General features: G+C 40.2%; 2 protein-coding genes across 3 annotated transcripts; one reads left to right on the forward strand and one right to left on the reverse strand.

The window, feature by feature from the left end:
- Positions 1-533: 533 nt before the first annotated feature.
- CNOT8 (CCR4-NOT transcription complex, subunit 8) lies at positions 534-7502 on the forward strand. 2 transcript variants are annotated; one of them, XM_009583919.1, is made up of 6 exons: positions 534-791; positions 2410-2603; positions 4084-4245; positions 5074-5218; positions 5892-6002; positions 6324-7502. In XM_009583919.1, the coding sequence occupies exons 1-6, from the start codon at positions 675-677 to the stop codon at positions 6471-6473; spliced, it is 879 nt and encodes a 292-aa protein (XP_009582214.1). In that variant the 5' UTR covers positions 534-674; the 3' UTR covers positions 6474-7502. The 2 variants fall into 2 exon arrangements, with proteins under 2 accessions (XP_009582214.1, XP_009582215.1); XM_009583920.1 differs by lacking the exon at positions 4084-4245 and having other exon boundaries at positions 675-791; positions 6324-7004.
- Positions 7503-9385: 1883 nt separating this feature from the next.
- On the reverse strand, positions 9386-27209 carry GEMIN5 (gem (nuclear organelle) associated protein 5; the record flags this gene model as incomplete). The annotated part of the gene is made up of 27 exons (XM_009583921.1): positions 9386-9541; positions 10208-10304; positions 10742-11318; positions 11956-12118; positions 12800-13057; positions 13692-13902; positions 14763-14882; positions 15005-15152; positions 15712-15849; positions 16146-16241; positions 16813-16941; positions 17383-17496; positions 18021-18244; positions 18507-18682; positions 19132-19271; positions 19377-19534; positions 19922-19995; positions 21204-21340; positions 22006-22100; positions 22607-22692; positions 23453-23665; positions 24284-24443; positions 24893-25025; positions 25220-25348; positions 25574-25704; positions 26457-26638; positions 27174-27209. Coding segments are annotated over 27 exons (4281 nt in total), but the record flags the coding sequence as incomplete, so codon positions are not given.
- Positions 27210-27214: the final 5 nt, after the last annotated feature.

A 27214-nucleotide genomic window follows, 5' to 3' on the forward strand; every position in this document is an offset into this window, starting at 1 on the left:
GTCCCGCCGACCGCCGCAGGCAGCCGCGGGTAACTGGGCGCCAGGGCCCGGCCGTTGGTTGGAGCGCTGCAGCCCCGCTTGCAGAGACGTGGGGTCGTTTTGCCCGCCGTGTGGAGGGAATGGTAAACAAGCCGTGATTTATCCTAGGCGTAGCGCTGCTGAAGCTGCCGTTAGTGTAAGCTGAAATACCTTACTTCAGTGTTTCCTGAATGACATCAGAGAGGCTCCCGTTTTCAAAAGCTATCGCAGTAGCTGAATATTAAACGTGAGGATTTCCTGCTTGTACATCTTGTGCCCAAAGTTTCAGAGCTTATGCCAGGAGAAGAAGAAAGACGGGGAGAATGACTCTTTTCGTAAATAACTGGACTGTTGATTGTGCATCCACTCTTGTAACCTGAACAGATGCTCTAGATTTTCTTCTCATTCAGCATGTTTACAGGAGCTGATAAAAGCAAGAAAAAACTTGGTGTGAACTTTAAATGGGCTATTTGACGCTGGAAATGGAAGTGCGACTGACTCCAAGAGAGCATTTGTTCTTATATCTAGATCTTTTTTCATATAAAGCATTATTTATTTATCTGTTTAATGCAGCACGCTGATAAGGTCGCACAGCTTGCAATTCTACACTGTCATCTGAATTCAACATCAGCTGTCTTTACTCTGGTCCCTGCAAGATGCCAGCAGCCCTTGCCGAGAACAGCCAGGTTATCTGTGAAGTATGGGCGAACAATCTGGAAGAAGAGATGAGGAAAATTCGAGAGATTGTTCTGAGTTACAGCTACATTGCAATGGTAAATATTTTATAGTTGACCTAATTGCCTTAGTCAAGGGATTTTTTTGGGTAGGGGAATAAGCTGATTCTTGAATGAGAAATTATTTCCCCCTATGCCCAGTCAAACTGAGCTAGCAGTTAAGTGGTGAAAAATTAGAAAGCAGTTCAGTAGAAGCTTTCCAGAATTTAATACAAGTAGTGTCGAGTATGACTTGAATGAAAGATGGGGAAGAGAGAGACCACCTTAAAAACCTGTGTTCATTTAATATTTAGCTATATATAATGTATTAGTTTGCGCAACAGAAAAATGAAACAGGTCAGGTGTGCAATTGAGTTTAAATCTTTAGTTTTCCACCGGTGTATTTGTCCTTTGAATGTCTTTCTCCGTTTGGTTGTGGAAGATGCCATGGTCCTATAGGATGAAAGGCCTGCAAGTGACAACTAGTCAGCTGGGCTGCCTCCTTTTTAACGAAGTCAGATGGTGATTCTTAGGGGAGAAAAATATTCTGGCTGTAGGTATGACAGTGTGTTCAGAAAGCTTTGTTTAAGAAGACCAGAATCTCCCCCAGGTGGGAGGAATCTCTTCCTGCTCTTAAAAGTCTATATCTGCTTGGCAGGAGCCAGCTAGTTACATAAATAACTGGTTTTAGTTATGATACTGTAAGTTATGCTAACTTTACTTAGGAACGCTAAACTTCAAGATATGAAAAGTCCTTAATAAAAGCATGGTATAAAAACAGATGCCCCTGCAGAGTGTGTAGTATTTCGGTGTGGAAGGCAGCTGTGTAAGTAAATACGATTTTTTTGTTATCATATGTCAATGGGAAATAAGCTTTCTTGCTTCTGTTTGATCTCATTGGAAGTGTGCTTATGACCTATTTTAGTGGCTGTGCTGCAAGAGTGGACACAAAAAGATCTTGGGCAAGGGAGAAATTTTGTCAGATACACAGCACTGGATTCTTCATGAAAGTTTTTGCATACGTTCTAGTCAGTAGAAGTTACGTGACCTGATCTGAGCGTAAAAATAGTCTAGAAGTTTGGGTTTCAGCAAAGATAGCACACAATCACTGGCCAAGTAAAATGTTTTGCATCTAATAGGTGGTTGCTCTGCTGTTAAGGTCTGTTTTGGTTGGCAGGAGTTTTCATTGATGTAGGCATTGGCTGTTCCTCCAAAACAGTGAAGGTTATCACTATCTGGACTATCGAATGAAGATGGTCAGAGTGCTAAATTTAACTTGTATTTAGAACATGAAAGAACACTGAATAAATAAAAGAAAAAAGTCCATTTTAGTAGATTTAGGGAAAATGAGAGAGAGATGTTTAGATTATACGACAGTGTATATTGGATGACTTTATAACATTTTTGTTTTGGAATAAAACAAAACTGCAAGAAAGGATACCTGTAATAAATGAATGAATGCAACAGTTAACAAATTGTGTAGGGTTTTTTTAGTCTCTGACTTGTAGCAGTTTAAAATCTGTATGAATATGGAAAAGGAGAAAAAATAAGTAATTTTTACAGAAGAATTCACAGTGCTGAGACCTGCAAGTGTGGAACTGAATAGAGTCCTAGTAGAGTAATAATAATGACTCCTAATAGAGTAAATGGTGAAATAAAGTTTTCCCTTCTCTCCTAGGACACAGAGTTTCCTGGAGTTGTTGTAAGGCCAATTGGTGAATTCCGCAGTTCCATAGACTATCAATATCAGCTCCTTCGGTGTAACGTTGACCTTCTGAAAATTATCCAGCTGGGTCTGACTTTCACAAATGAGAAAGGAGAATATCCTTCCGGCATCAACACCTGGCAGTTTAACTTTAAATTCAACCTTACGTGAGTCTCTTGAGCTAGGGAATAATCACCTATTCTCTTCTGCTGAAGTGATGCTTTCCTTTGGCAAATGCAGGGATCCGTGTGTTCATCATCAGTGGCTGGTTCTGAGCAATAAAAATTAAGATTCTAACACAGATTATGTAGGAACCTATTTTGGCATGACAGGAGTTTGCCATGTTTCTGGAAGTCAACCCATACTAAAATCCTATCCTTAATACTCTTTCCTGTGATAAATAGCCTATCCCCAATAATTGTATGTGCCTTAAACTTTTTTCCTGCCACAATGTTATAGTCTTAAACTTTATACATTTTTATATGTGTTTAAAAAAATCCATCTCTTTCTGCTAAAAATAAATGGATGTGCTGTTTTCAGCAAAAAGGAAAATAGCTCTTTACAGATCCATGCTAAAATATAAACTGGGATCTAAAAAAAATGGTGAAATCGTCACACGTGTTCAGGAGAATAGATCTTGTTAAATGGAGTGTGGCAGTTGCTCTTGTCTCCTCCATACGGCAATATCCTGGGTTACAGTTGAAACAAGTTTCATTATCCCTTCCCCCATAATTGTAAAGACAAACTCAGCATAATTACCACTAGAGCTGCCTGGAAATAAAGAGAGGGTTTATCTGGCAAAACCACACATCTACAGAAAATCAGTCAGTATTTTTATGGAACTGTCATTGGAAAACATTACAAAAATTCATAGCTAGTATGTGCAGACCATACAACTCTTGAACCCAAAGGTTGCACTATTTACTTCCACAACTTCGTGAGCCTCTTAAAAGTATTGAAATCAGAGTGAAGTGGTCTTCACAGTGTGATCACTTCATTTGACTTAATTACCGTATTTGGCATGAATTTTGCTCGGTGTTGTCATGTCCTTCCCTCCGCCCCCACCCTCAAATGAAACAAACTAGTATAGAATTCTGTCAGGTTCCTGCTCGGCTCTCCACCAAGCATATCATCACTCATCCCTGTCCTCCTTCCTTAGTCAAGTATTACGCAATTTTGTTTACTCCCAGAAATGGAACTGGAGATGATGATGATACGGTGGTATGTGCTGTGAAGTGAAAAAGAAAAATGTAGACAGGAATGATGCTCAGTGCTTTAGAGTTGCACGTCTTCCTATTTGGGAGAACTCCCCTTTTCTCTGTGCTGTCATCTGTGGTGCTTCCATTTGCCTTGAAGAAGTGACGTTTTTCAAAATGTCATACAGTTCTGTGGAGGTGGATTCTTTGGAATTTGCACTACCAACAGAATTATTAACTAATTACGATTGCAGAACAGCTCATTACAGATGTAGGAGGCTGCAGTAGTGGTACTAAAATTGATTCAATGTGAATTTTGTAGAGACACAAATGTGGACCCGGAGATAGCCTACTGACCACTCCAGTTTTTGAAATACAGCATGGGGGGAATTTTCCTAAAATGAGCCTGACTTGTTAGTACCTTGAGTGCAAAGCTGCTTTTCTCCTTCAGCGAGGACATGTACTCTCAGGATTCCATAGACCTCCTTGCCAGCTCGGGGCTGCAGTTCCAGAAGCACGAAGAAGAGGGGATCGATACCCTGCATTTTGCCGAGTTGCTTATGACATCTGGGGTTGTCCTTAGTGACAGTGTGAAATGGCTGTCCTTCCACAGGTAGGTCTGAGATGGTCACTGACACTGAAGTAAGAAATCTCTTTTTGATTGAAATACTGCTGCTTTTGTCCATGGAGACTGACACAGATTTTAAGGAGAAGAATTAGCAGCTCTTTAGTTCTTAAAAGAAGCTTAAAGATACAAAGGCCATGTTTAAGAAGTAAGAACACTTGGCACTTCATTTTGTACTAGCACTTACTGTGGTCTGGATTTTGTGCCTTTCTTGCAAATCCTTTTGCTGTTATAGTCTTCCTCTAAGGAAGAAGTTATTAACAAGTTGAAATGTGATTTCTACACTTACTAACTTGTGTGCATTGTGAAGTAAGGTTTTTGTTTCTTTTTCCTTATGTTGGTGTTCTTCTCAACTTCCATCTTGTGTTTACGTAGAGGAAGACATCTCTGTAGTTAAGATGTCTGTCTTGTAGCATTTCAAGCAACCTGATTACAAAGCCTCTGGTCCTTGATGTCATTGCAAGTGAAAGGACTTGAGGGAGGAAGAGGTGGTGGTGGCAACAGATACTTACAGGGTTTCCTGCTTTTCTGTATTGCCCATAGCTACAGAAGCTTGCAGTGTTGGGAAGTATGTTCTTCCCAATGGCTTAGCTGTTCTGCAGGAGGTTAGTGGAGGCACCCAGGGAGCATTCAGAAGTCCTACATTGACATAGATGATCGCATGAATTCTGGCTCTGGTCCAGAGGAGTTTTATGAATGTCTGAAAATGTTAAGGTTTGAAAGCTACAGCATGTAAAACTCTTGTGAAAAGTGAGATATTGGTACCGACCGAGTATAGGTGTTGCCTGCTTATCTGGTTTATGTTTTTGTTTTCAGCGGTTATGACTTTGGCTACATGGTGAAGCTGTTGACAGATTCCAGGTTACCAGAAGAGGAACATGAATTTTTCCATATCTTGAACCTTTTCTTCCCATCTATCTATGATGTAAAGTACTTAATGAAGAGCTGCAAAAACCTCAAGGTACTTGTATCTTCCCAGCAAGCAACTGATGGATGGGCATGAACACTGTAAATGTACAGTAAGCCAAATGACGGAACTGCTGCATATAGCAAGTCTTAAAACTGGAACGTGTGTAGAAGCTAGTAGTCACACATAAGCACCTATGACTAAGTTTGTATCTAATAGATACAGCCTCCCCAGTTTTAGACTTAGCAATATATGTATATTATATAGGGGACATTCCCATAGCTTTCCGGTTTGTGTATCAGTAATTTCAGAGGCTAATTATAATTCAGCATGCTTATCTTCCCTATGCAAGGTGGAGTGTTCCTTCTTACATGAGCTATTACATGACTTGATTAACTGGTAGACACTCAGAGGGTTGAAAGTAATTTATCTACTGAATCACAGCCTTGTTTGAGGAAAGAGAGGGAAAAGTCCAGCATTTGTAACCTATGAATGTGCCCACAGTCATCTCAAGTATCCACAGCAGGAAAGCAAGGTACCTAAATTTGAGAAGAGTATTTATGCATTCTTGAACAATATTTACCACCGCGTTTCACTCGCAGCTGGTGTGTGTGTACGGCTGGGATCCGCATCAATTCATTGTAGCGTTTGTCCTTGTGTTTTGGAGAAGCGTCGCAATTTTGGTAAGAGATCTTCCAAAATAAAATCAGTTCTGTTCTCATTGCAGGGTGGCCTTCAAGAAGTGGCAGATCAGCTGGATTTGCAGCGAATTGGACGGCAACACCAGGCAGGATCGGACTCTCTTCTCACGGGAATGGCATTCTTCAGAATGAAAGAGGTACTGCAGTAGTCTTCGTTTTGGTTCTTCTTTCTCTAGTTCCTATCCATAAATGTCAACATGCACAATGTATTTTTTGTTTTGTTTTGGGGTTTTTTTTGAGCCTTGCGGCCATCACACTTCAAACTGTCAATAATAGGAATTATTGATATTGGCACAGACTTCTTCTGTTTACTCCTCTTTCATGTGCTTATTTGAAATCCCATGCTGCATCTTAGAGACGGCTGACTTCAAACGAGCTGTTTAATTAACATTAGGTACTTTCTGATTTAGAGGCACAATTAAACCATACCTGTTTCTTCCTTTTTTTTTAATCTGCAGTTGTTTTTTGAGGATACAATTGATGATGCAAAGTATTGTGGGCGGCTGTATGGCCTTGGCACAGGAGTGGCTCAGAAACAAAACGAAGATGTGGACTCGGCCCAAGAGAAAATGAGCATTTTGGCTATTATCAACAACATGCAGCCGTGACAAGCGGTACCCCTCAGCAGAACATGGTTACCATATTGGCAGCTGCTGTCCTCAACCATTTTCCCTAATAGTGTCTCAAACAAAAGGCATCTACAGTACACAGCCTGCAGAAGGCCTGCAGTTTTGCTGAAGAGCTGCATCTTCATTTGAAACCCAGAAGAAGAAGAGAATTGACTGAATTCCTAATGCCAGCATTTGTGGTTTGCCATCTTTTTAATACCAAGGGCAAAAGACAGAATCTACTGTGTATACCTCTGTTTTTTTCCTCTTTATACTGTACAGAATCTGCAAGGAAGACTTAATGGTAGAATATTTAGTAGAGCTAAGGGTCTGGAAATCCAGTGAAAATGGACACAGACATGCACACAAATTTCCAAGCTGTGCTTTATAAAGCTTATTTTAAAACTTCTGCATGTTGTGAGGGTGACTGCTTCACCTCATGTTTTTCTTATTTTATCTTCGTGTAGTCTGTGGAAATTGCTCCCTTTGATCACTGCAGAGGTTTGGGAACGGATGGTATTAAAAATGATCCTTGCAGCTAAAAATATTCAGAGATTTGCTTTAACAACAGTGGGAATGGATATTACTGGAACTGATTTGATCAGCTCTCAATAGTTTCTAATTCTGTATGGTACAGGTTTTACACATACTGAGCCTCAGCTTAGTTCTTATGGGTATTAATAAACTATTCTGGAAATAGATTAAGAGGCCTAAAAGTTCACCTTTGACAGGGGATTGGACCAATACTCTGACTTCAGTTTTCTTCAACTTAATCTACAAATTTTGTTCTTCTCCTTGCAACACAAGTAGTTCAGCAGATGGATATTTGTTCCCCTTCTCCAACCTGCTTCTCCCGCCCCTAATTTTACTATATGCTTAACAACAAACAAACAGCTCCATTTCTCTTTATTATAAACATCTGAAAAGTAGTTAGAGCATGGAAGAACAATTTGGGATTCTGACTTTTTAAAAAAAGAGCTGTTCTAGAGTATCTTTTTTTTTTGACAGCTCTGTAATGACATTTCTTAAAACAAAACCCCTTTTGGACATGGCAAACTTAAAATTTTAAGATTTGTCTTGCATTTTAAACAAGCTTAAACAATCCATTATTAGGAGTTGAGGTTTAGAGCTGGTATTTAAAATGCTTGTAAATACTACTTGTTTTTAATTTTTGTAAAATAAATTTTTTTAAACCAGGCCTTGTTTTGGATGTTCCATCAAGCACTAAAATTCCCAAAGTTCAGGCTTTGGAATCTGAATTTGAGCGATACATGCTCAAAGATGGTCAAGTTTCTTTCTTCTTTCACCATTTATGATGTGCTGCTGGGGTAGTTCTTAGTAAAATCTGCTTTTGAGCTTGTTGTATAGTAGCTGATGGAAGTTGAGCTTAAGATCTCTTTGGGGGACTTTTATTCTCTTTCTGCTCATCTCGCAGCACAGCTAGCAGTATTGTGGAGTATTCTTTCAGTGCAGCATAGCCACTTAAAGTGATAAATCCATTTTGCTCATCAGTCTTCTCTGAAGCTTTCCTGCTCCATCTAAACTCTAGTGGTTCGTTCTTAAAGTAGGAGGGCTGTTTGGTTAAGCACTAGCTCCCCCTCCTGCTTTTCAAGTACTTTGTACAGAATTTAGCAAGTTCAAGTTAGTGGTAACAGTTTACCAGATGATTAACACATCTACAGAAGGATCTTCTTTTAGTATAACCTTTCATGTACTGCTCTTCCAGTTGCTCTGAGGATTTACTTTTTGGAACAGGCGATCTATCAGTATTGTCTGCATTTTGGTTGGAAGAATCTGGAACAGCTCTTGATGTAAAAAAATCTATCCATCCTACTTTTTTTCTTAAACAATAATCTGTATTGTACTTAAAAACTTTCTAAATTCATGACCCCCCCCATCCTACCATGAACTTTGCTGCTGCATTTAGAAACTTGCTTCTAGAAATTACTATGACAGATGCTATGTTCACTAATACTTATGCAGCCTTGTTCTTTTCTTAGGAGTTAGTTTTCTTAACAAGGCAGGCAAAGCCTTTAGGTAAACTGTTAAGACTGGTCAAAATGTTGCATGTTCAAGACTCCATAATCTAGGATTGTTTTTGGCCCTTCTAGAATAGCAGCTTTTCTAGAGAACTTGATAGTACCTCAAATTTACCATCACTGTAGCAAAAAACAGTTTGTTCAGCCATGGATGTTGCCAAAAGCAGGGACTTTTCTTGACCTGCAGAAATCCCTTATCTCTTGCTAGTCATGCTGGAAACAAATATAAAAGATCTTGCCCTCTCTTTTACGGTGTACAGGTGGCTTCACCACGCAAAGCTAAGTTATAGCACACTTTTTTTATTTGCCGAGTTTGATTTATGTAGTATGTTTAACAAAAAAAACCCAAACAGGCTTATTTTTAATGCATTTGCCCTTGATTGATACTAATTTCTATCCATCAAATTAAATGCCAATTCATGGTGGTAGAAGACTTTATTTAAAAGAGGGAAAATAAACTCACAATGCTTTTAAGAACAATACTGGCTTAAGGGTCAGTTTGCTTACAGAAACCATTGAGGGCAGCTACTACTCCTCCTCTGCTGAAAGACTGATACAGCTGCTCAAAACTGTTTCTCTTTCATGTCAATAGCAAGAGCTTTCATTAGCATAACTTCCAACAAATAAAAAAAGACTCTACAAAAATCCTGTATACAGTTCAAGCCCACAACCTACTGCTTTTCAATTTTCTGACACAATCTCCTTAAGTAGTACTAGTTGATGACCCCAAGTGAGTCTGTATATAAACCTGATTTTTTGTAGTTTTATCCAAAATAACCGCGGCCATCAAAACAAGCCTTCACTTGAAGAAAGAACAGCCTTGGTGTTAAGTAGCTGCAGGCAGCTCAAGGGAGACAGTCTGGTCTCAAAACATCATGTCAAGAACCTTCTGCCAGCCTTTTTGTAAATACTAGCGCTACCGTGTTTCCTAAGGAGATCCAATGCCTCTTCATGTAGTGCAGGAGGGCACTGGGGTCCAATGTGAAGGAGTACAAGGCAGCACTCCAGCACGTCGGGGAACGGGAAGACCTGCAAAAAAAAAGAGCGAGGTGATGTCTACTCTTTCAATTGTAATTGTGCAACTACAACATACTCAGGCAGCCAGCTCTTTAAAGACTGCTTTATAGTATCTTTGGAACAGATAGTCATGAGTCAGATGCATTTTTTCCTCTTCTTCCAGTGCATTAGCTCACATTTAGCCAGGTTTGCCCCCTCTTGCACAATCAGCATGATTACCTTTAGTTATATTATAGACTAGAGAACAGAGGGATGAGACAGCCTAGGAAACATTGTTTTCAAACATGTGATGTGTAGTTTCTACAGTTCCTAATCTATAAAGGCCATTTTATACCTTAAATTTCTGATTTCACCGTTTATCAAAACTGGTTTTGCATACACAATTCTAAGTAGCAAGGGATTGCTTTTAAAATGCATGGGAGAGATTCATACAGAATATCCCATTGAGTTCTCCCATGCAGGAGCTTTACCTACACTTTCCAACTGCACGGAGAAAGTTACGCTTTAAAGAAAAATACCACCCTGATGCCACGTGTCAATTCTCTCTCAAAATTGCCATAGGATCACAAAGAAAGTCACTGTTCTTTACTTTCTGTATGAAAGGGATTCTATGATGAGGCTGCCCTTACAAAAAGACTGTCTTTTTTCAGAACCACAATGCCTCTTCTGAAAACTTACCTTTAAATTGTCTGGAAATTCTGCTAGTTTCTGCTTTGCTTTTAGAAGCTGCTTCGTTAGCTCAGGGAGTGTAACTGGTTCCTTTACTTCATCTTTACTGTCAAGAAAAGAGCAGGTGTCATGAATAACTGTTTTGCTTAAATGACTACATAGCCTCCCTCCTGTATAGGGAGCACAGGAGAGAGTTGGACAAGTGTTACACGCTTTAGCTCATTCTTGCCAAAGTCCCAAATAATTGTTCAACAAAGAGAAAGACCTCTTACATCATGCTTATCCTTTTCATTATCCTCTCCTTTTCAAGCTGCCCTGTTTATTCACCGTACCAACACACCCTGTGTATCAGGAAGTTATTCAGCTGTAGTAAGTTTATGCACGTGGTAGTTCAGCCCCAGGGAAATGCAGGACTTCTGAGCTCTATGTCCCTGGGTGACAAGCTTGAGTTTAGAGGCAGTCTGAGCTAAACAAGAAATTTGCTGCACAAACACACAACAAAAGCAGTGCTTTTCGATCCATCACTCATGTTCTGAAGCTTACCAATTCATCTGGCTGCTGCCAGAGCATGGTTTGTCTGATTCAGTCTCTGAACTCTGCTGCAGGTGGCTTTCCTGGGTGCTTCCATTTGTGTTTTCCTGGAGATTGTTCCTCTGTTGCTGATGCTGGCGGATCATATCTGCTAAAATCTGCTGGACCTCAGCTATATCTCTCTGGGTGTTCTGTAAAGCAGCAATCTCTTCTGAAAGAAGCACTTTGCAGCCATTCAGTTTTGACTGTCTATCTACCAAATCGACTGAGCTAGTTCTTGAGTCACTTTCTGTCTCACACCTATGAACTTCAGTGGTATTGCAGAGGTTTTCATCCATCTCAACTGCACTTTGATCAGGAGTTTCTTCAGAGGAGGACTGACCTGAGACGCAACTCTTTTCAAGAGCTGTCTGCTCACTGGGACACAGCACAGGATCCAAAACAGCCTTTTGCAAGACAAGGGAGTCTTTGGGTGGGTTCCACCACAGGTCATACAGCAGTCTGTAAGCCACAAAGCCCTCTAAACTTCTGCAAGCGTCCATGCTCTGAGAATTTGTGCTGTCCAGTTTGTGTCTCAGGTTATCACAGCCTAATAATGAAAAAAGGATGACAAGTAGCTTGTAGAGTTTTCCAAAGAAAAAGACCAGATCTGGTAAAATGAACGGCTATCCTGGAGGCCCAAACCAGAGATTTACTCAGATGCTGGCAGAGTGGTGCAGGAAGCAGAAAAGCAAAGGCAGACAACTTTAGCATCTTTTTAAACACAATACACTGTTCTAGCTAGCATGACACTGCGTGTTTTTGTCATCTACAGCAAACTTCCTTGGTCCCAAGCTGCACATCAAGATATTCACACGATCAAGAGCTGCAAAATAAATGCACTGCATACTCTGCAGAGAATGAAGGGAAGGGCCAGTTGGAGTGATTTGTAACTATGAGACGAACACAGCTTTCCAGTGTCTCCATCTCCCTCACAGAACAGAATTTGCTGAGTTTCCTACATCACCCACACCAGCTGACACTGCTGAGCTTCCTTCCAGAGTCAGGAATTTTGATCGCCCAACGGCCCTTGCAGTAGCCAAATTCCATAGGTTTCCATATATATGGGTATGTCTTGCTCCTTCCAAACGTTATTATGCTTACTAATATTAATGGACACACAGCTGTGCTTACAAGGAAGATCCCCCTACCTGTCAGTGCCAGGAGATACTCAAGAAGAGACTTACCTTCAGGAAGGATGATACTGCAAATCTCTTGCATCAGAGTGAAATTACCAGCATCATAACTGCGCATCACAGCTCCAAGAATACTTTTCACTGCCTCATCCCAGGTAGCAGTCTGATAGCTCAGGGCTGCAAGGGTCAGGTCATGGGAGATATGGAAAAGCACCTACAGGAAGGACCAGAGAGCATGATTAATAGTTTTATTGCAAAGTATGAATTACTCACAGCTTATGACCATTGTGGAAGAGCCCAGAAGCACCTGATTTAACCAAAAGCAATTTTAATGATAATGCAATTTACATAGTCTCCTTCATGCAGGACATAGAGCACTTTTACATTAGTTACAACTGTAATATCAGCAGCTGTGCTTGCATGTGTCCTACTAAACAGATGAGAAGTGGGAGCACACCAAAGGTCAGTGTCTCACCGTGGTTACAAAGAAGAGCTGCAGGAGCACCAGTCTATGAACAGACCTTCTGAACTCCAGGATATTTTAACAACAAGCAGCCCTGCCTCCCTTAACAGTTTGAGACAAAACCCTGAATCACTGCTCAGCTATGTCAATCACTCCCACCCAGCCAGCACATCTCGGTGATCTCGGTGCTCATCACTGACACCGTATGTCAGTTCTTACCCTGTGCAGAAACAAATGCAGAAATAAACTGGTGGCTATGCAAGCTGTCCCAGCTGCCTATCATCTACTTCTCCCAGACTATAACCTCATCCTGCAGCAGGGTGCAGACATCAGTCCCCTGGGAATGGCTGGCACAACACCACAAAGTGTCTGCGTTTTACTGCGTATGCCATAGTACGGGCTTAGTGTGTATACAGATCTAAATCCATTTACCTGCTTTGGGTGTGTGTTGCTGGTAGAAGGAGGATGCTCAATACTGCGCAGCTGCTCCCGTGCACACATGGCTTGTTCAGTGGTGTCCATGCCCAATACATTCTGCCACACTTCTATCAGCATGTCAAAAAATGAGGCCTCTCTGTTCAGCTCCCAGCTGTGGTAACAGGGAGGCACAGGGCTCTTTCGGTCACAGGGATTTCTTTCACTAAGGCACTTGCAAAGCAGTTCGTTAAGGCAGAAAACAAGTCTTTGTCCCTTTAACAAGAAGAAAAAAATAAAAAAAAAAGAGCACTGAGCTGCTGCTAGAAGAAAAACAATCCCTTACTGACCACAGCAGGTAGAGAAATTTAAGATCATCATAGCGAGAAGCAGCTTGTGATAGGCTGCAGTTTCACAACTGTAACTACTCAAGAACAATGCTGATAGACTCAGAGACTCTAAGGTCAGAAGGAACCCTCAGAACAAGCCAAGCTAGCCTTCTGCTTCTCAGTCAGCAGAAAATGAATTTCTGGATTAAACCTCCAGCAGATGGACTTACAGTTAGCTCATTTGTTCCTTCAATGTAAACAGCAAATACTTTCCTTCACTTCTTTATTCTTACGATCAGTACTACATACTTAAAAAAAATCCCACTTTTCTCAACTACCTCTCATATAACTAACAAGCATAGAGCCTATGTGTCTCCCCACCATGGGCCCTTTGCCTCTGCAAAGGCACACACTTTTTCATAGGATCACTGCAATAAACTTCCAGAAAAATATTTTGAGGCAAAACCAGCTCAAAGGACTACCTGTGGATTATTAACATATGGGAAGTGGTGCCAAGTTAATCAAGTTAATCTGGAGAGAGATAATGCTAAAGAAAGCAGAAAGGAAACAACCGGACTCACAAATAAAGTTTTATGTTGCTGAAGGACTTCCTGAGCTCCCACCCAGTTCCTGGATAACAGCAGGTCTTGAGCACATCTGAAAGACAAAGTTGCTGACAACTCCTCCTCTCCAGATATCAGCGCAAGCTCAGCAGCAGTTTTAAGGGATGTCACATCCCCTTTTTTTGCCAACACCTTAACGGCATCATAGGGTGAGGAAGCCCCCAAATAACTGAAAAGAGATAAAAGCAAATCGACTTGATTAGTACTAAAATATCATTTTTAAATTGTATTGCAACACGATAGCACAAACATACAAATGAAGAGAAACGTGTATTTTCCACAGGTTCTCGTAGCTCTTATCACTTTGCCTTACCAAAGTTTACTATAGACATATGGCGCCTGATCTGATACAAAGCTACAAAGGGAAAGTCACACAGCCTAATAATCTGGACTGAAACCTCTGGTGGTGTGCATACCACACATGGCTTAGATGAGAAATAGAAATAGAAATAGATTCAAGAGACAAAGGGTACATGCAGTAGTTTATCCCTACTGCATTTCTCTGGATTTAGTCTGAATCCTTTCACAAGCGTGAACACCCTCAAAAATACCAGAACCAAAATCAGCAAAGTACACTATTCCAGCCAAAATACTTCAAGCATTATTCATAATTTTGGTAGTCACAAATTTGAAACACTCTAGTTGGAGGAGGATAACCCAGTGATTAGGATCTTAGCTAAGGCCTCAAGAAACTCAAGATGAACTGCTGCACTGCACATTTCCAGTGGAAAGGCTGGAAACATCACATAGTCTTTTTGTATACATCCTAATCTTAGTCTTGCTACACTAGTTTTCAAAGACTTCCAGAAATGTCTATGGAAAGAGATGGCTCTACTGCAATATGGCATTTGGACCTTCTGCTCTGAACTGCCCTCTGGAGCTTTTAGAGGGAGTCTAGAGATCAGGCTCAGAAAGCACCTTAGACAAATAACGACCAGACCAGTTAACAGATTTCAGCTGCTACAAAACCAAGAACCTTCTTTGTTTCAGGCATGGAACCAATTCTGTCTTCTTCCCAGTAACACTCACCATTTGGCAGCCATGGAATAATGACCATCTTTCTCTAACAGAGCTGCCCAACTGGTGTAGAGATCCCTCAGAATTGGATCTTCTGGACGCAACCTGGCCTTAGCAATTACAATTGCTTCCCTAATGCACATAAGAGAAACCAGATAGAAAAGTTAATTGACTGTGTACAGCAAGTGAACCAAAATGTCACATCTACCCTACTAGAAAACAAGAGCAAATCCTAAACATAAATATACAGCAACCTGTAAAAATGGTTCACTTTCAGGAGCTCAACAGCCTCATACACTTTATGGATGGACAGGAGATGGGAGGCAGCCTTCACATATTGCTCCTGAAAACACAGCTGCTTCGCGAAGGCTTCTACTGTCCAAACCCAGGCCTGATATCCAACTGCAAAAGAGAAGGCAATACAATTGGAAGCAAAGTTTTAAAACTGAAGACTGAACAATTCTTGTGGGATGACATCATCACTGGTTTCTTCAACATGTACCTCTTCTCTGCCCCAGATTAGTTTCTTGTTTCTTAACCATCCTAATACACGTCAATGAGGCAATGAAACAGGGCAAAGCTAGGGCTTGAACATGACTGTAGGACTTCACTACCAGTAAAATAACTCAAAAGCATATTTAAACCAACAGCAAGCTGGAAGGACTGCTATATATTACAAAGAACCAACTTTGTACTTGGAAGGATGGGCCTGCTCCTTCAAGAAGTCCCAAAAGGAAACCACCCTATTTCCTGCTATCCCAGCCTAAGGGTGCTTGTGGAAACATCCAGATCTTTGTCATAAATACAATATGTTTTGTGTTTGATTTTTGTTATCAGGCAGTTAAAGAAGCAACTTCCTTCCAGTCTGGAACAATCATAAGTTTCCAATCCAGAATAATCAGAATGAGGCTACCCTTGGCAGCTAATTCCATCTGCTTATGCGTTACAAGAACAAACATACCCATGGGCGAGATCGCTACCAGCTGGTCTGTTAGCTCTCCCCTCTCGGCAGCTGCCTGGAGGACACCCTTCATATCTCCTTTCCACAACATGAGCTGCTGAAAGAGCTCTGGATGCCCATTCTCCAAGTGATGTTTTCCTGTTGGAAGCAAACACTTCCTATCAGCATGACTGCAACAGCATTATTTGCCATAGTAAAATCACTTGGCAAAAGTGAGATTATTCAAGCTTAGGGTATTGCACGTTTGCATCTGAAAGATATAAAAACTATTTGGGAAAAATATGTCGTTTCTTCTTTTCACACAGACCTGCATTCTTAATCCTACACTTCAATCCACAGTAAAGAAAATTCAAGCATTTTTCCAATTTGTTTTCTCCTTGAATCTAACAGTTAGAATGGACATATTGTCCAAGCGGTTTCATTATTCCACTTACCTTCCACATCAATCATCTTGTGTAGAGAAGCCCTGTCTGTGAACAGCCCCAAGTGGATGCGATCCTTGAGGTCAGCGGACTCATCTTCATTATTATCTAAACCAGATAAAAAGAATATTTAAGATTTGGTACCACACTGGGAACTGGGACCTGCCAAGTGACTGTACCATTCCATTACACTCAACTGTTGGCAAATACTTATGCCTTCTACTTTCTTTCCTGTATAGCAGATCAACACTTAGAACTTTTATCTAAGTTTGATTAGAAGGACCGTGTTTGTGCAGAGCATTTATTCTAAATCAAACAGCATGTTCCTTTCCATGCTCTAAGGAACAATGCTATGAGTATACAAACATCTCCCTCATGGCTTATTTTCTCCTGCTCATATTATACTTCTGAAGGTGAAAAACACTTTGCACGTATGCAGACAATTCTCTGCATATTCTCCACAACATAGTATCCTACTCAAAACCTGCCTGGAGTGGCTGCAGAGTGCTGAAACACTGCAAGAGAAGTTAGGTAAGAGACCACAACTAGTCACATACTTTGATAAAGGTAAGGTTTTTAAAAAAAATAATGCCTAGTGGTCAAAGTCAAGTCCTTGGACACGTGCTTCTGAATATTCTAGAGCACCTACCCTCTAAGTATTTTAGTTTTAGACTGATACCTTTGGTTTTCAGACATGTAGCCAGCCTCAAGCAGTCCTGATGCAATTCATCTTTTGATCTGTGATCCATGAATGTGCTGAAGGGTAGAATAGAACGAGGCTTCCTCTTCTTCAGAGAGGCATCAGGAACTGAAAAATCAGACACATTTTAGTCGCTGCTGTACAGTTACAAGAGTCTCCTACAGCAGAACTCTCCAACATATTCCAAAACCCCCTCTTCCTCACACATGAAAACAAAACCCAGACGCTCAAGTGACACATGCATCTCTATTATGACAACTCTGACTTTTGAATACTGATCACTTTGCATATTTTTCTGCTCATCTTGCCTGGAATGAAACTAGCAACTAAAAGGCAGTATCTAAGCCCACATTAAACAACTACTCAACTGACCTGACAAGCAGGGCAAATAAAAGGAGCAGCAACTTAAAACGTTTAAGAGATTTTAAAAGCATGGTCATCTTTCTCCGGCACTTATTTGGTGTCACATTAGGAAGGGAAGCTGCAGCCTAGAATGAGGAACTCTGCCTTGATGCAGGACTGTTAAAAGAGTCCCTGAAACATACTAACTTGGTTTCTCTTTAGGTGGATCCTTTTTCACAGGAGTGGCGTTCTGGGTCACAAAATGCTTTGGCAAGCTGAATGAAGAATAATCATATGCAGATGAAGATGTATCCTTGGACACTGTGGAGTTAAGTGATAAAAAGTGATTAAAAAAAGGAAAAACAATACATGGAAAAGCCCATAGCAGAATACTTGACATATTCACATTCCATTACATTAATTTTGAAATATACAGAAACCAAGCTTTGCTTTGCCATAGAACTTAACAGCTTTTCAGGGAAAGGAAGTATTAGGAAAACATTACAGAACTGTCACAAAGCTAATTAAGATGTCAACAGACACTAACGAAGGTCCACCAGTATTACAAGATTTATCACCAGAAGGCAACATAGATCAAAAATGACATTGTTTCAAGCCAAACACAGTAACTTTGTTCATTAGGCCGGAATCTTCTTATTTAAAGACAATTAGTCCCAAACGAATTTAGAAAATTATGAAAGGCATTCCGGAACCATATTTCCTTCAAGTGCACTATTTCAATAAAACCATATTATGAGAAAATCTGCATAAAAATACTAAACTTGGTGATGCTCCTAGGGCTAAACAGTCTGGGAACCATTGAATTAAGATGATTTGGTTATTACCAGTCAGGGCGACTTTATCAGGCAACTCTGTCTCCTGAGCTTCTTTTTCTCCTTCATGGTCCGACACTCCATTTTCCTCTAGTAATATTTCCTTCGCGCTCTCATCTCCATTCATGGCGTCACTTAGATCCTGCTTGGCTGGACTCTTTCCTATAGGCTTCTTCTTCTTCTTGGTTTTGACTTTTGGTTGCATACTTCTTTTTTTCTCTAATTCTATACTCTTTCTGCCTGTAAAAGGTTGCAAAAGTTACCCTGATACTATATGTAGAGATTTTTAGTGTATTAGCTGTCTGTCTCTCAAGATAAACATTTAGTTTCCAAATAAGGATACAACTCAATTTAAACCTAGACAGACTTTATTCCCAAAAAGGTAGCAGGCAGATTTGGAGTTCAGCATAAGAACTTACCATACCATTTCAATGTGGCAACCCTCTATTTCCCAGCTCCAATATCATCTTCGGGAAAGGATCTTCTGTGTGAATATACTTACCCTGCGGAGGGCGTGTATGCTCCTGCTTTGAGACGTGCCATTTGTGAACAGAAAAATCATCTGCTCCTGTATAAACAGAATCTGAATCCACTGGTGACCACTGGACGCTCAGTAGCCGGCCCTGGTGCCCTCGGTAGTTGCAGAGTGGCTCTTCCTTCATAACATCCCATACCTTATAAACAAGAAAGACATCCAGTTACTCAGAAAGTCTCATCTTCCCCTAATACTCTGCATTTTCTCTTCAGGGATTTGCACTTCTAGGAGCTTCTCTTTTAGAGTGTTCGCACAGGTATTTCAAATACCAACATGCAAATGGAGAAAATTCAGGGCTTCCTTTGTTTGCATCAATACATTCGCGTAACATCTTTCTTTTTTAAGTGCTAATATGAAAACGATAATGACTAGACTTACAAATCAATTTGCAAGTTGCAAAAACATACAGATACCTGCATATCAGGTATCGAGAACCAGGAGATGGTTACCAAGGGTAAATCTGCAGTACTTCAGTAGTTTATCTCACAAAAGAAGCTTTGCTGTTTAGTCAGCTTGGTTCTAAAACACTGTAGAATGGATGATTTGAAACTGAAGGAAATATGCTTCTGAGTGGCTGTGGAGCAATACCTGTGCAGTGCCATCATAGCAAGCAGATACCAATCTTCCCTCATGGTGGGGGCTCCAAGAAAGACTTGTGATTTTAGCTGTGTGCCCAGCCAGAGTTCGAAAAGGCTCTGTTATTGTCAAAGGACTTTCTGAAGTGCTCTCTGAAAGAAAAAAGAAAAGGATTAAGTATGGCCAGCAAGACAAACCAGGAGTAAACCAAAATAAGACGCCAAGAATTGGAATATAATCTGCAAACCATTACCTACGATAAATAGTGGCATTGATTGAGCCTGAAGCTATCAAGTAACTCAGCTCTGGCTGGCTCCCATGCTCATGATGCCAACGAATAGCGTTAATCAGTTTATGATGTTGCTGGATAGTGCAGAGCAACTTCAAGTTTGGCGCCTGAAATATTTCAATTGAGCTGAAATGTAAGAACAACAATGTAAGAAATCCACCAGTCAGTGAAAATGGGATTTTTTTTTATTATCCTGCATGAGAAGAATGACAGAACATGAGACAGAGTAACTACAAGAGTTTTTCTTTTCTGGATTCAGTTTAGTACATCAGCAAAAGTGCATTTTAACCATGAGTGGATCCTTGAAAAATAATTTAACATGATGATATGGATCCTCCATGCCAAGAGCGGCTAAACCAAGTAACAGCAAGGAATGCTCTATTATCACAATTCAAATACATTGGCAGTGAAAGAACAGAACAAACCAGGGCAACAAAAAGTACTTTTGCTTCAATACAGTGATTCTAGACAGGATCAGCACATATACAGCCTTAAGCAACAAGTGAAACATACCCATCTTCATTGCCAAGAGCCAAGAGTTTGCCATCTGGTTTCCAGCTGATCTCTGTACGTGCAGGCAGTTTGTGCTGTAGAAAGAAGACACAACTATTGCCAAAAACTCTTCAATCTCTCTTGCATACATTCAACAGAGCAAGACTGGCAACTGCACAGAGTTGCAACTAGTCTACAAAACGAAAGTCACAAAAGGGTGCGTTGCATTTTGTAGCAGTGACATAAGCTTGAGCAATTAAGAAGGACTGAATGAACTGATGCAAGAACCAGTGACTATTTTTATCAGTTCAGTGAAATGTCTCAAAGCAAGATTGTCTGGATTCCAATAGGACCTTAATGCTTGATCTCCTTATGCTCCTTGGAAAGCCCCAGACATTGCAAGCAAATTCTATCATCTTTCAAAAGAAATCAAAGTTCACTTGTAATTATTTCTATTCTTTCTCATTCAAATTAAAGCTATTTAAAATTTAGATGCCTAAAAATGATCATTTCATTGCCTGTGACATTAGTCTCTCAACCCCCAGTGAGTCTTCTACTCAAGGAAGAAGCCAAAACCCAGCTGATATAAATCAATATAGTTTGATTGACTTCAGTTGACTTACACTGACTTAAAGCAACTGAAGATCTAACCCACTTCACTTATTTTATACTTTCAACTAAGAAATGACTGGTCATACTTGAGAAGATGTCGTGGTCAGTTATCACCAACCACTCTGCATTAGCTGCAGTGTAAATGGAAACAGACTCCTGCAAAATCATGACTCCTTTACTGCAACATTTATTTAAAAAAGAAAAAGTTAACATTTGAAACAAGAGAACTAGACAAGTTGAGGCAGTTAACTCATGCGTGCCTACCATGATCTAAGCTATGACATTATTCAGGATATTACTTCAAGTGCTTTGAAACTGGAAAGCTCTGTATGAACTAATTATTTTAAACAGCCACACACAGCTTTAAAAACCAGACTCTATACTTCAATTTAACTTTTCTGGTTAAGTAAATCACACAGTAGAAAATCAAGTAACTGATGCCAGGAACAGATGTGCCATGTTGACACTGGGGGGAAAAAAAAGACCCTTTTTCAGAGGCAAACGCATAAACGGTTACATAGTTTGAGTCAATAAGTGTCTCTCAAGTTCATCTGTGGAGACTGTGGGTTTCAAACTTCTTGTTTGTTACAGATTCATCATGAAGGCAAAATCAGAAACCTACAACTACAAGGCCACAGAAACTATGACATGGTTACCACGAATCCATAACCCCCCCCAAAATCATACTCACTTTGATTGAATTAGTGTCTCGGATGACTTTGTTGATGTCATTTGCCTCTCCATTAAGCTTCCAGGGGTTGTGTTGAAAAACAATACCTTCTCCAGCACAACTATATAACGTTACAGAGGGCTGTTCACCTTCTCCTCCTATCCAACAGTGAAAAAAAGCTAAATATGCTATGTTGTTCATCAGTCTTAGCACAAGTAATCACTCCCACTATAAATCAAAACATTACTTTAAAAGGCTATACACATGCTTCGATTGCCTGTGATATGGCAGCAAGAAATTCTCACAATACAATCCTCTGAAAGGACTCTCATTTCTACCAACGGATCTCTCCATAGCACAATCACTGCAAGCATTAAAATTCCCTTTAAAATTTGGTCCTTAAAAAAACTCCAATTGTGTAAGAAGAGCTAATGGAGCTGTTCTGTTTAGTTCAAATGGTAGAAACATACTTCTGGAGCTAAGGAACATATTTAAGGAACATATTTGATCTGACGCAGTTATTGCAGGAAGCCTGAGCAGACAGTTACTGGTCTGTAATACCCAGAAGTAAGCGCAGAGGTGCGGTATTCCGCTCCCACTTATTTCCTGAAGCTACTAGAATTAAAAAACTGGAAAAGATTGTTTTGCTCCTTTGCAAAACTATTAATAATTCCTCAAGCAAAATGCATTCTTAGCTGCTAGAAAGGACTGCTATCAAGCAAATGGGGCTCCTTTTCCTAAGAAGAGAGGGCATACCAACTTCATGGCATCTGTGTGCTCTGCATGGATGACCTACTTTGTCACAAGGCACTGGAAGACTCACCAGAAGACAGAGGAGGAGTTGGAGGCCCCCAGACTAATGTGTATACAGTCTTCTTGTGGTAAGTACTGGAGATCTGAGGTGGCTTATTCTTAGCACTGGGCAGGAAGATAAGGAAGCAGGAGCAGTCACATTTCAGCAAAGGGGAAAAAAAAATTAAAAAAAAAAAAAAATTCAAAGGAACACATTTCCAGTGGTGAAAACAGACACCATGTGCTATAACATACTAAAGCAATGGCTCAGCCAAGCCTTCTTTAACTTCTCCTGTAGGACGCTACTAAAAACATAACAAAAATGTCCTGATGACCTGCACCTGCATGTTGTTCTTCATTCTCTGAAAATGTCTTTCTGGCTAAAGTTTTCTTTGACTGATGTTCTCCCACAGATGATCTTTGGTCATGCAATTTGAGTAAGACTACCTTAGAAGCTACCAGCCATAATGGAGAGTTGAAAAGGCACTGAAAATCCAACTGTTTGCCTAATTTTAGTTTAATCCTACTCTTGTCTAATAGTAAAGATATACGTCAGGAAAGACCACACCACCTATGCATGGTAACATACCAGCAGGATCTGACACTAATGAATTTGAAAGCTACTTTCTTACCTGCTGGAGAAGGTGTCAAATATGCCAACTTTTCCATCATCTGTTCCAAAGGCCAAGCAGCCTTCCTTGGTTGGATGCCAGGATAACTGCAAGCAAAATAGAAAGAGACATATAATGACACAAGCTACAGACACTTTACTTCTAAATAATAAACAAAAGGAAAACACTGAAACTGATGAGCAAGCACCATCCCTTTTACCCACCCTTCCAACTACAGCCACTTGATTTGATCACTCCACCATGACTATCAAAGGCTCTCCCCCTACCAGCTATTGTGGGATAAGATAAAAAGGACTAAAATCATTAAAATACTATTTGACATCTACATTACAAAACAGAAATGGAGAATATGGTAGGATGGTGAGAAAACTTTTGGTGTGAACAAGAATAACTAGCATGTTTCACTGCTGCCAGCAATTTTACCAGGCAGTAGCCTCTGGCCAACCGCTGGTTAAACCCACACTGAAGACATCCATGTTGGTTTTTGTGCATGTCAAACTTCCTAGCAGAGCAAGGGCAATCATGGATGAAGCAAGGAAGGATCACAAAGGAGGATAAAGGTGAAAAAGTAATGTAACAGCCAGCTGGACTAGAGCTGATTTTCACTAGATGTAATGCAAGCATCTAGGGTTGTAGAAAGGTCTAAAAATTTGTTGCCAGATTCTAAAATGTATTGTATACCAAAAGAATCAAGTACAAAAGGAACAACTTGGCTTTATATATTTTCAGTTGGGAAAAACCTTCTTCAGAGTGAAAGAGAAAGAAAAATATTCTTGAAAGAAAAAAATGGAATGAAAAGAGGAGAAAAGGAAAGGAAAAAAAAAAGGGAATCAAAAGCACACTTACTGCTGTAACCTTGGACTTTATGCTTTGCCAGAAGGTTTTAACATCATAAATATTGTTCATGGACAAAGTATTCCACACCCGGATCATGCTGTCTCCAACACCGATGGCAAGACAGCCTGTGTCCACGGGGGAGAAGGCAAGACTATAAACAAATCCCCCAAGCGAGGGCATAGTCCAGCTACAATCGAGAGTTGATAGGTCCCAGCACTTCACCTGAAGAATATTTAAGGAACAAGGAATGGTTAAATGCAGAGTGACTGACAAGGAAAAACAAAGCATGAGTGAGATGAAGAATCAAAGGGTCAAATTCAAGGCTTGACATAGTATGTGATCTGCGCCCAGAGGATTATATGTCACAGACAGGGCTGCAATAGTTGGAAGACTGTAATGGAATGGACAAAATAACTATATTTTAATACTATGGTCCTCCTCTGACTTTAAAATAGGAGGCGCTCTGCTGCCTGTAAAAGGCAAAAAGTTAAAAAAAAAAAAAAAAATGCTTTAGTTTGTACAAGAAAATGATTTTAAGAAGGAAACCCAGGCCTTTTTAAAATGAAACATACAAGAAAAAGACATGGTAAGATCCCTTTATTAAATGCTTACCATTCAAGTCCAGAATGTCATAGCCATTCACTCCACCATGGTAAGAGCTTGAGCTTATAAACTAACAAAAATATACACAACCTGTGCTCAGAACAAATTTTAAGCAATGATGTTATGAAATGCTGCAATAAAGCCATTTTAAGAGAAAATTTGTAAAAGGGGTAGCCTTGCTCAGTTAAACTGTATAGGTACTGCTATTTTTATGTTAATTTTACAAATGGTTCTTACATCTCTGTCCATTGAAATGGAAAAAAGGAGCTCTTTGTCTTGATGCTTCACAGAACTCAGATTGAACACAATACGGGAGTGATTTTGTCCTTCTGAAGATCCTAGAAGAGTCCACTTGCGTTTTCCAGATTGGGTCAAATCCCAGAGTAGCAGTTCTCCCCTGCAAAATTTAAAGTGTGTACTTCATTGTTCACTTCAAAAGAATAATACAGGCTATATATAGACTATATTACATGTATACATACCGCAAGTACAGCTAGACACACATCCACTACATGTGGATGCACAGATACATGCAAACACCACCCTACAAATGATATCCATAGTTAACCACACTGAAAACTGACGTATCATTTTCTCCCAGTAGATGGGCAAAAACACAATTAGTACCATTAGCAGTCAATATTCAGTTAGACTATCAGACAAATTATGGGACAAATAGTAGTCTTCTAGAAGTCTGAACTCCCACTTTAACTCTCGGCCTGTCTTCTCTCCAGTTATACCACGGAGGAAGGGGGTGTCAACATTTCCTACCCAGTTCTTCCTTAAGTATCAATAAATGAATCTGCAGTTACTGACGGTACCCAGGCTGCTGTGTGCCCTACTTACCCAAAACAGCTGGATACAATTTCTGTGGAACGACCAGAAGGCCAGTGAACAGTCAGCCAGATGCGCTCTTTAACAGTGGGATCAACGGCTCCACCTCTTCTCTTCGTGGGTGGCAACTTCAAAGTCATTACACCTATGGAACCAAGAGGGATCACCTAGACGTAGTACATCAAAATTCTCTGAGAGAAAAAGAAGTCCTGTCAATCTGAAGCTTTAAGTACGCTCCCCATGCTTTAAACTATCAAGACAGCAAATGAAGGCTGTAGTTAGAGAAGAACTCTTCCACCATGTTGTTACTGTTTATCTCACATTATTAATATTACTTACTTCTGCCTCTAGTACAGCTCCATATTCGTATGGTCTGATCTTTGCTTCCTGAAGCCAGGTAACAACCTTTCTTCATGGCTGCATCCTGTGTCAGCTCCCCATTTGGAACTTTGCCTTCCTCTGAAGGAACTACTGAATACCATTGAAGTCATGTTATTATACTTCAAAATTCAAAGCTTTCTAAAAATTAATGGAAAATATACTGCTCTGTATCAGAACATACTTTAATTGAACTTATCGGTTGCCTTTGATTAGCTACTGACTGACGTTCTATGAATAAGGAATTCAATTTTCTAGAAGGACATTTACGTGAACTGAAAATCACTTCATAAACTATTAATCATTTCTACATACCTTGGAGCTCATCTTGCCAAGCAGGTAACCTTTCTTCACCAGGCACAGGGCACCAGGCCAGACAATGTATTTCATCGTCATGGCCTCTTAGGCGATGAAGAACTTCTCTTTTCCTGCAGCCATCCTTGTAGCTAAAAATAGAGACTTAAATTAATGAAGAGATTCTTGGATCCTCATGGATATCTGACTCGATTTCTGAGCTCTTTACCAGGATCACTGTCTCCGTATTACAGACAGAGAACCCAGATCACAAGTAGCAATGGGACTAGCAGACTAATAGTCAATGGGAGCTCCAGTATAGCACTGGCGTAACTGCAGCTGCCTTTTCAAGAAGTGCAACCAGTACATTTGGCTTCAAGAATACCTAATTCATTAGTAGTACAGCTTTCAGAGATTTAAAAAACTACAGTGGCTTTTATACAAGGAAAACTTTTCCCTTTACCACAAACCACTTCCTTCCCTCTTGTGTTTGCTCTTCTTCAAGAGAACTGCATTATTAAGTCTAAAGGGCTTTCATGTTCCTACTCTGTTCAGCACAGTCTTGGGTATCTAAAGAACTGGAATTGCAGGGGTTGACAAAGGCCTAGTCAAACTAAGAAATTCTCTTCAGATGAAGTAACCTATAATGCAACAAACACCAGTCAAGTTTAATTAAAAAATAACAGTTTTAAGAAACTTCAAAGATTCAAACCAAACCTGGACTCTTACATTGTTACGAATTTCTATGTCTTGCAGGTCTACCAAATCTAAACATCATTTCTGAGTTGTTGTATACCAGATGAAAAAACCAGAAAAAAAAACAACCCTTACAATTTTGTAGCAAAAATTCACAATAAGCTTACTGCAGAAGAAGAATGGAAAACAAAACGTAATGAATATTTACCCAATTGCCACCAGGTTTTCATGGTGAGGAGAACAAGTGAGACAAAAAATTGTCCGAGGCTCTGGGAAGAACTGCTGGCTGTCACTTCTGTTATGCCAATAACAAACAATTATACCTTTTTCATCACCAGAAACAATCAAATCTTTCACAAGAGGTGACCAGTGCAACGCTGAGATGGTGTTCTGAAGAAAAAGAATTGAATACGCTTAAAGCTGTCTTACACCATCTAACACAGAATAACTGGCAGAAAATTATCAGCGAGTACTCCCCAGCATCAGTTGAATTAGTTCTAAAGCATTTCAGTTCTTTCGGGCTTTGGCACGATGGACATATTTGCCAATATGCTGCCCTGAGTGACAGTAACTGTTCAAATGTATGTCCTTAGTCTGTCTGTGTGGAACAACAACTTGATGAAAAGATGAAAGCTGGGTTAAGCGGCAATGAGTATGCAACACAAGCGAGGTGGTTTAGCGAGGCTTTGATGGTAACCAACAGCTTATTAAGGTGATGTAACAAGGCTGCAGACCTAAGGCTAGAATAAAAAGCTAGCCAGAAGTGTTCAACGGTTTTAATTTCACAGGGTTTGAAATCCACCTTTGGTTAAAGTAACATTACCCTGCTTTGTGTGCAAGACCTAAAAAACCCACCCCACCCTGCGAGTTCTTCCTGTCTCACCCTCTCGGTCCCCGCAGCAGTGGCTCCCGGCGGGCACCCTACCTGGTGCAGGCTGTACTCCCCCACCGCAGCCAGGGCCTCCG

The sequence above is a fragment of the Fulmarus glacialis genome, unplaced genomic scaffold (assembly GCF_000690835.1).
Source record: "Fulmarus glacialis isolate BGI_N327 unplaced genomic scaffold, ASM69083v1 scaffold40868, whole genome shotgun sequence".
Classification (NCBI taxonomy): domain Eukaryota; kingdom Metazoa; phylum Chordata; class Aves; order Procellariiformes; family Procellariidae; genus Fulmarus; species Fulmarus glacialis.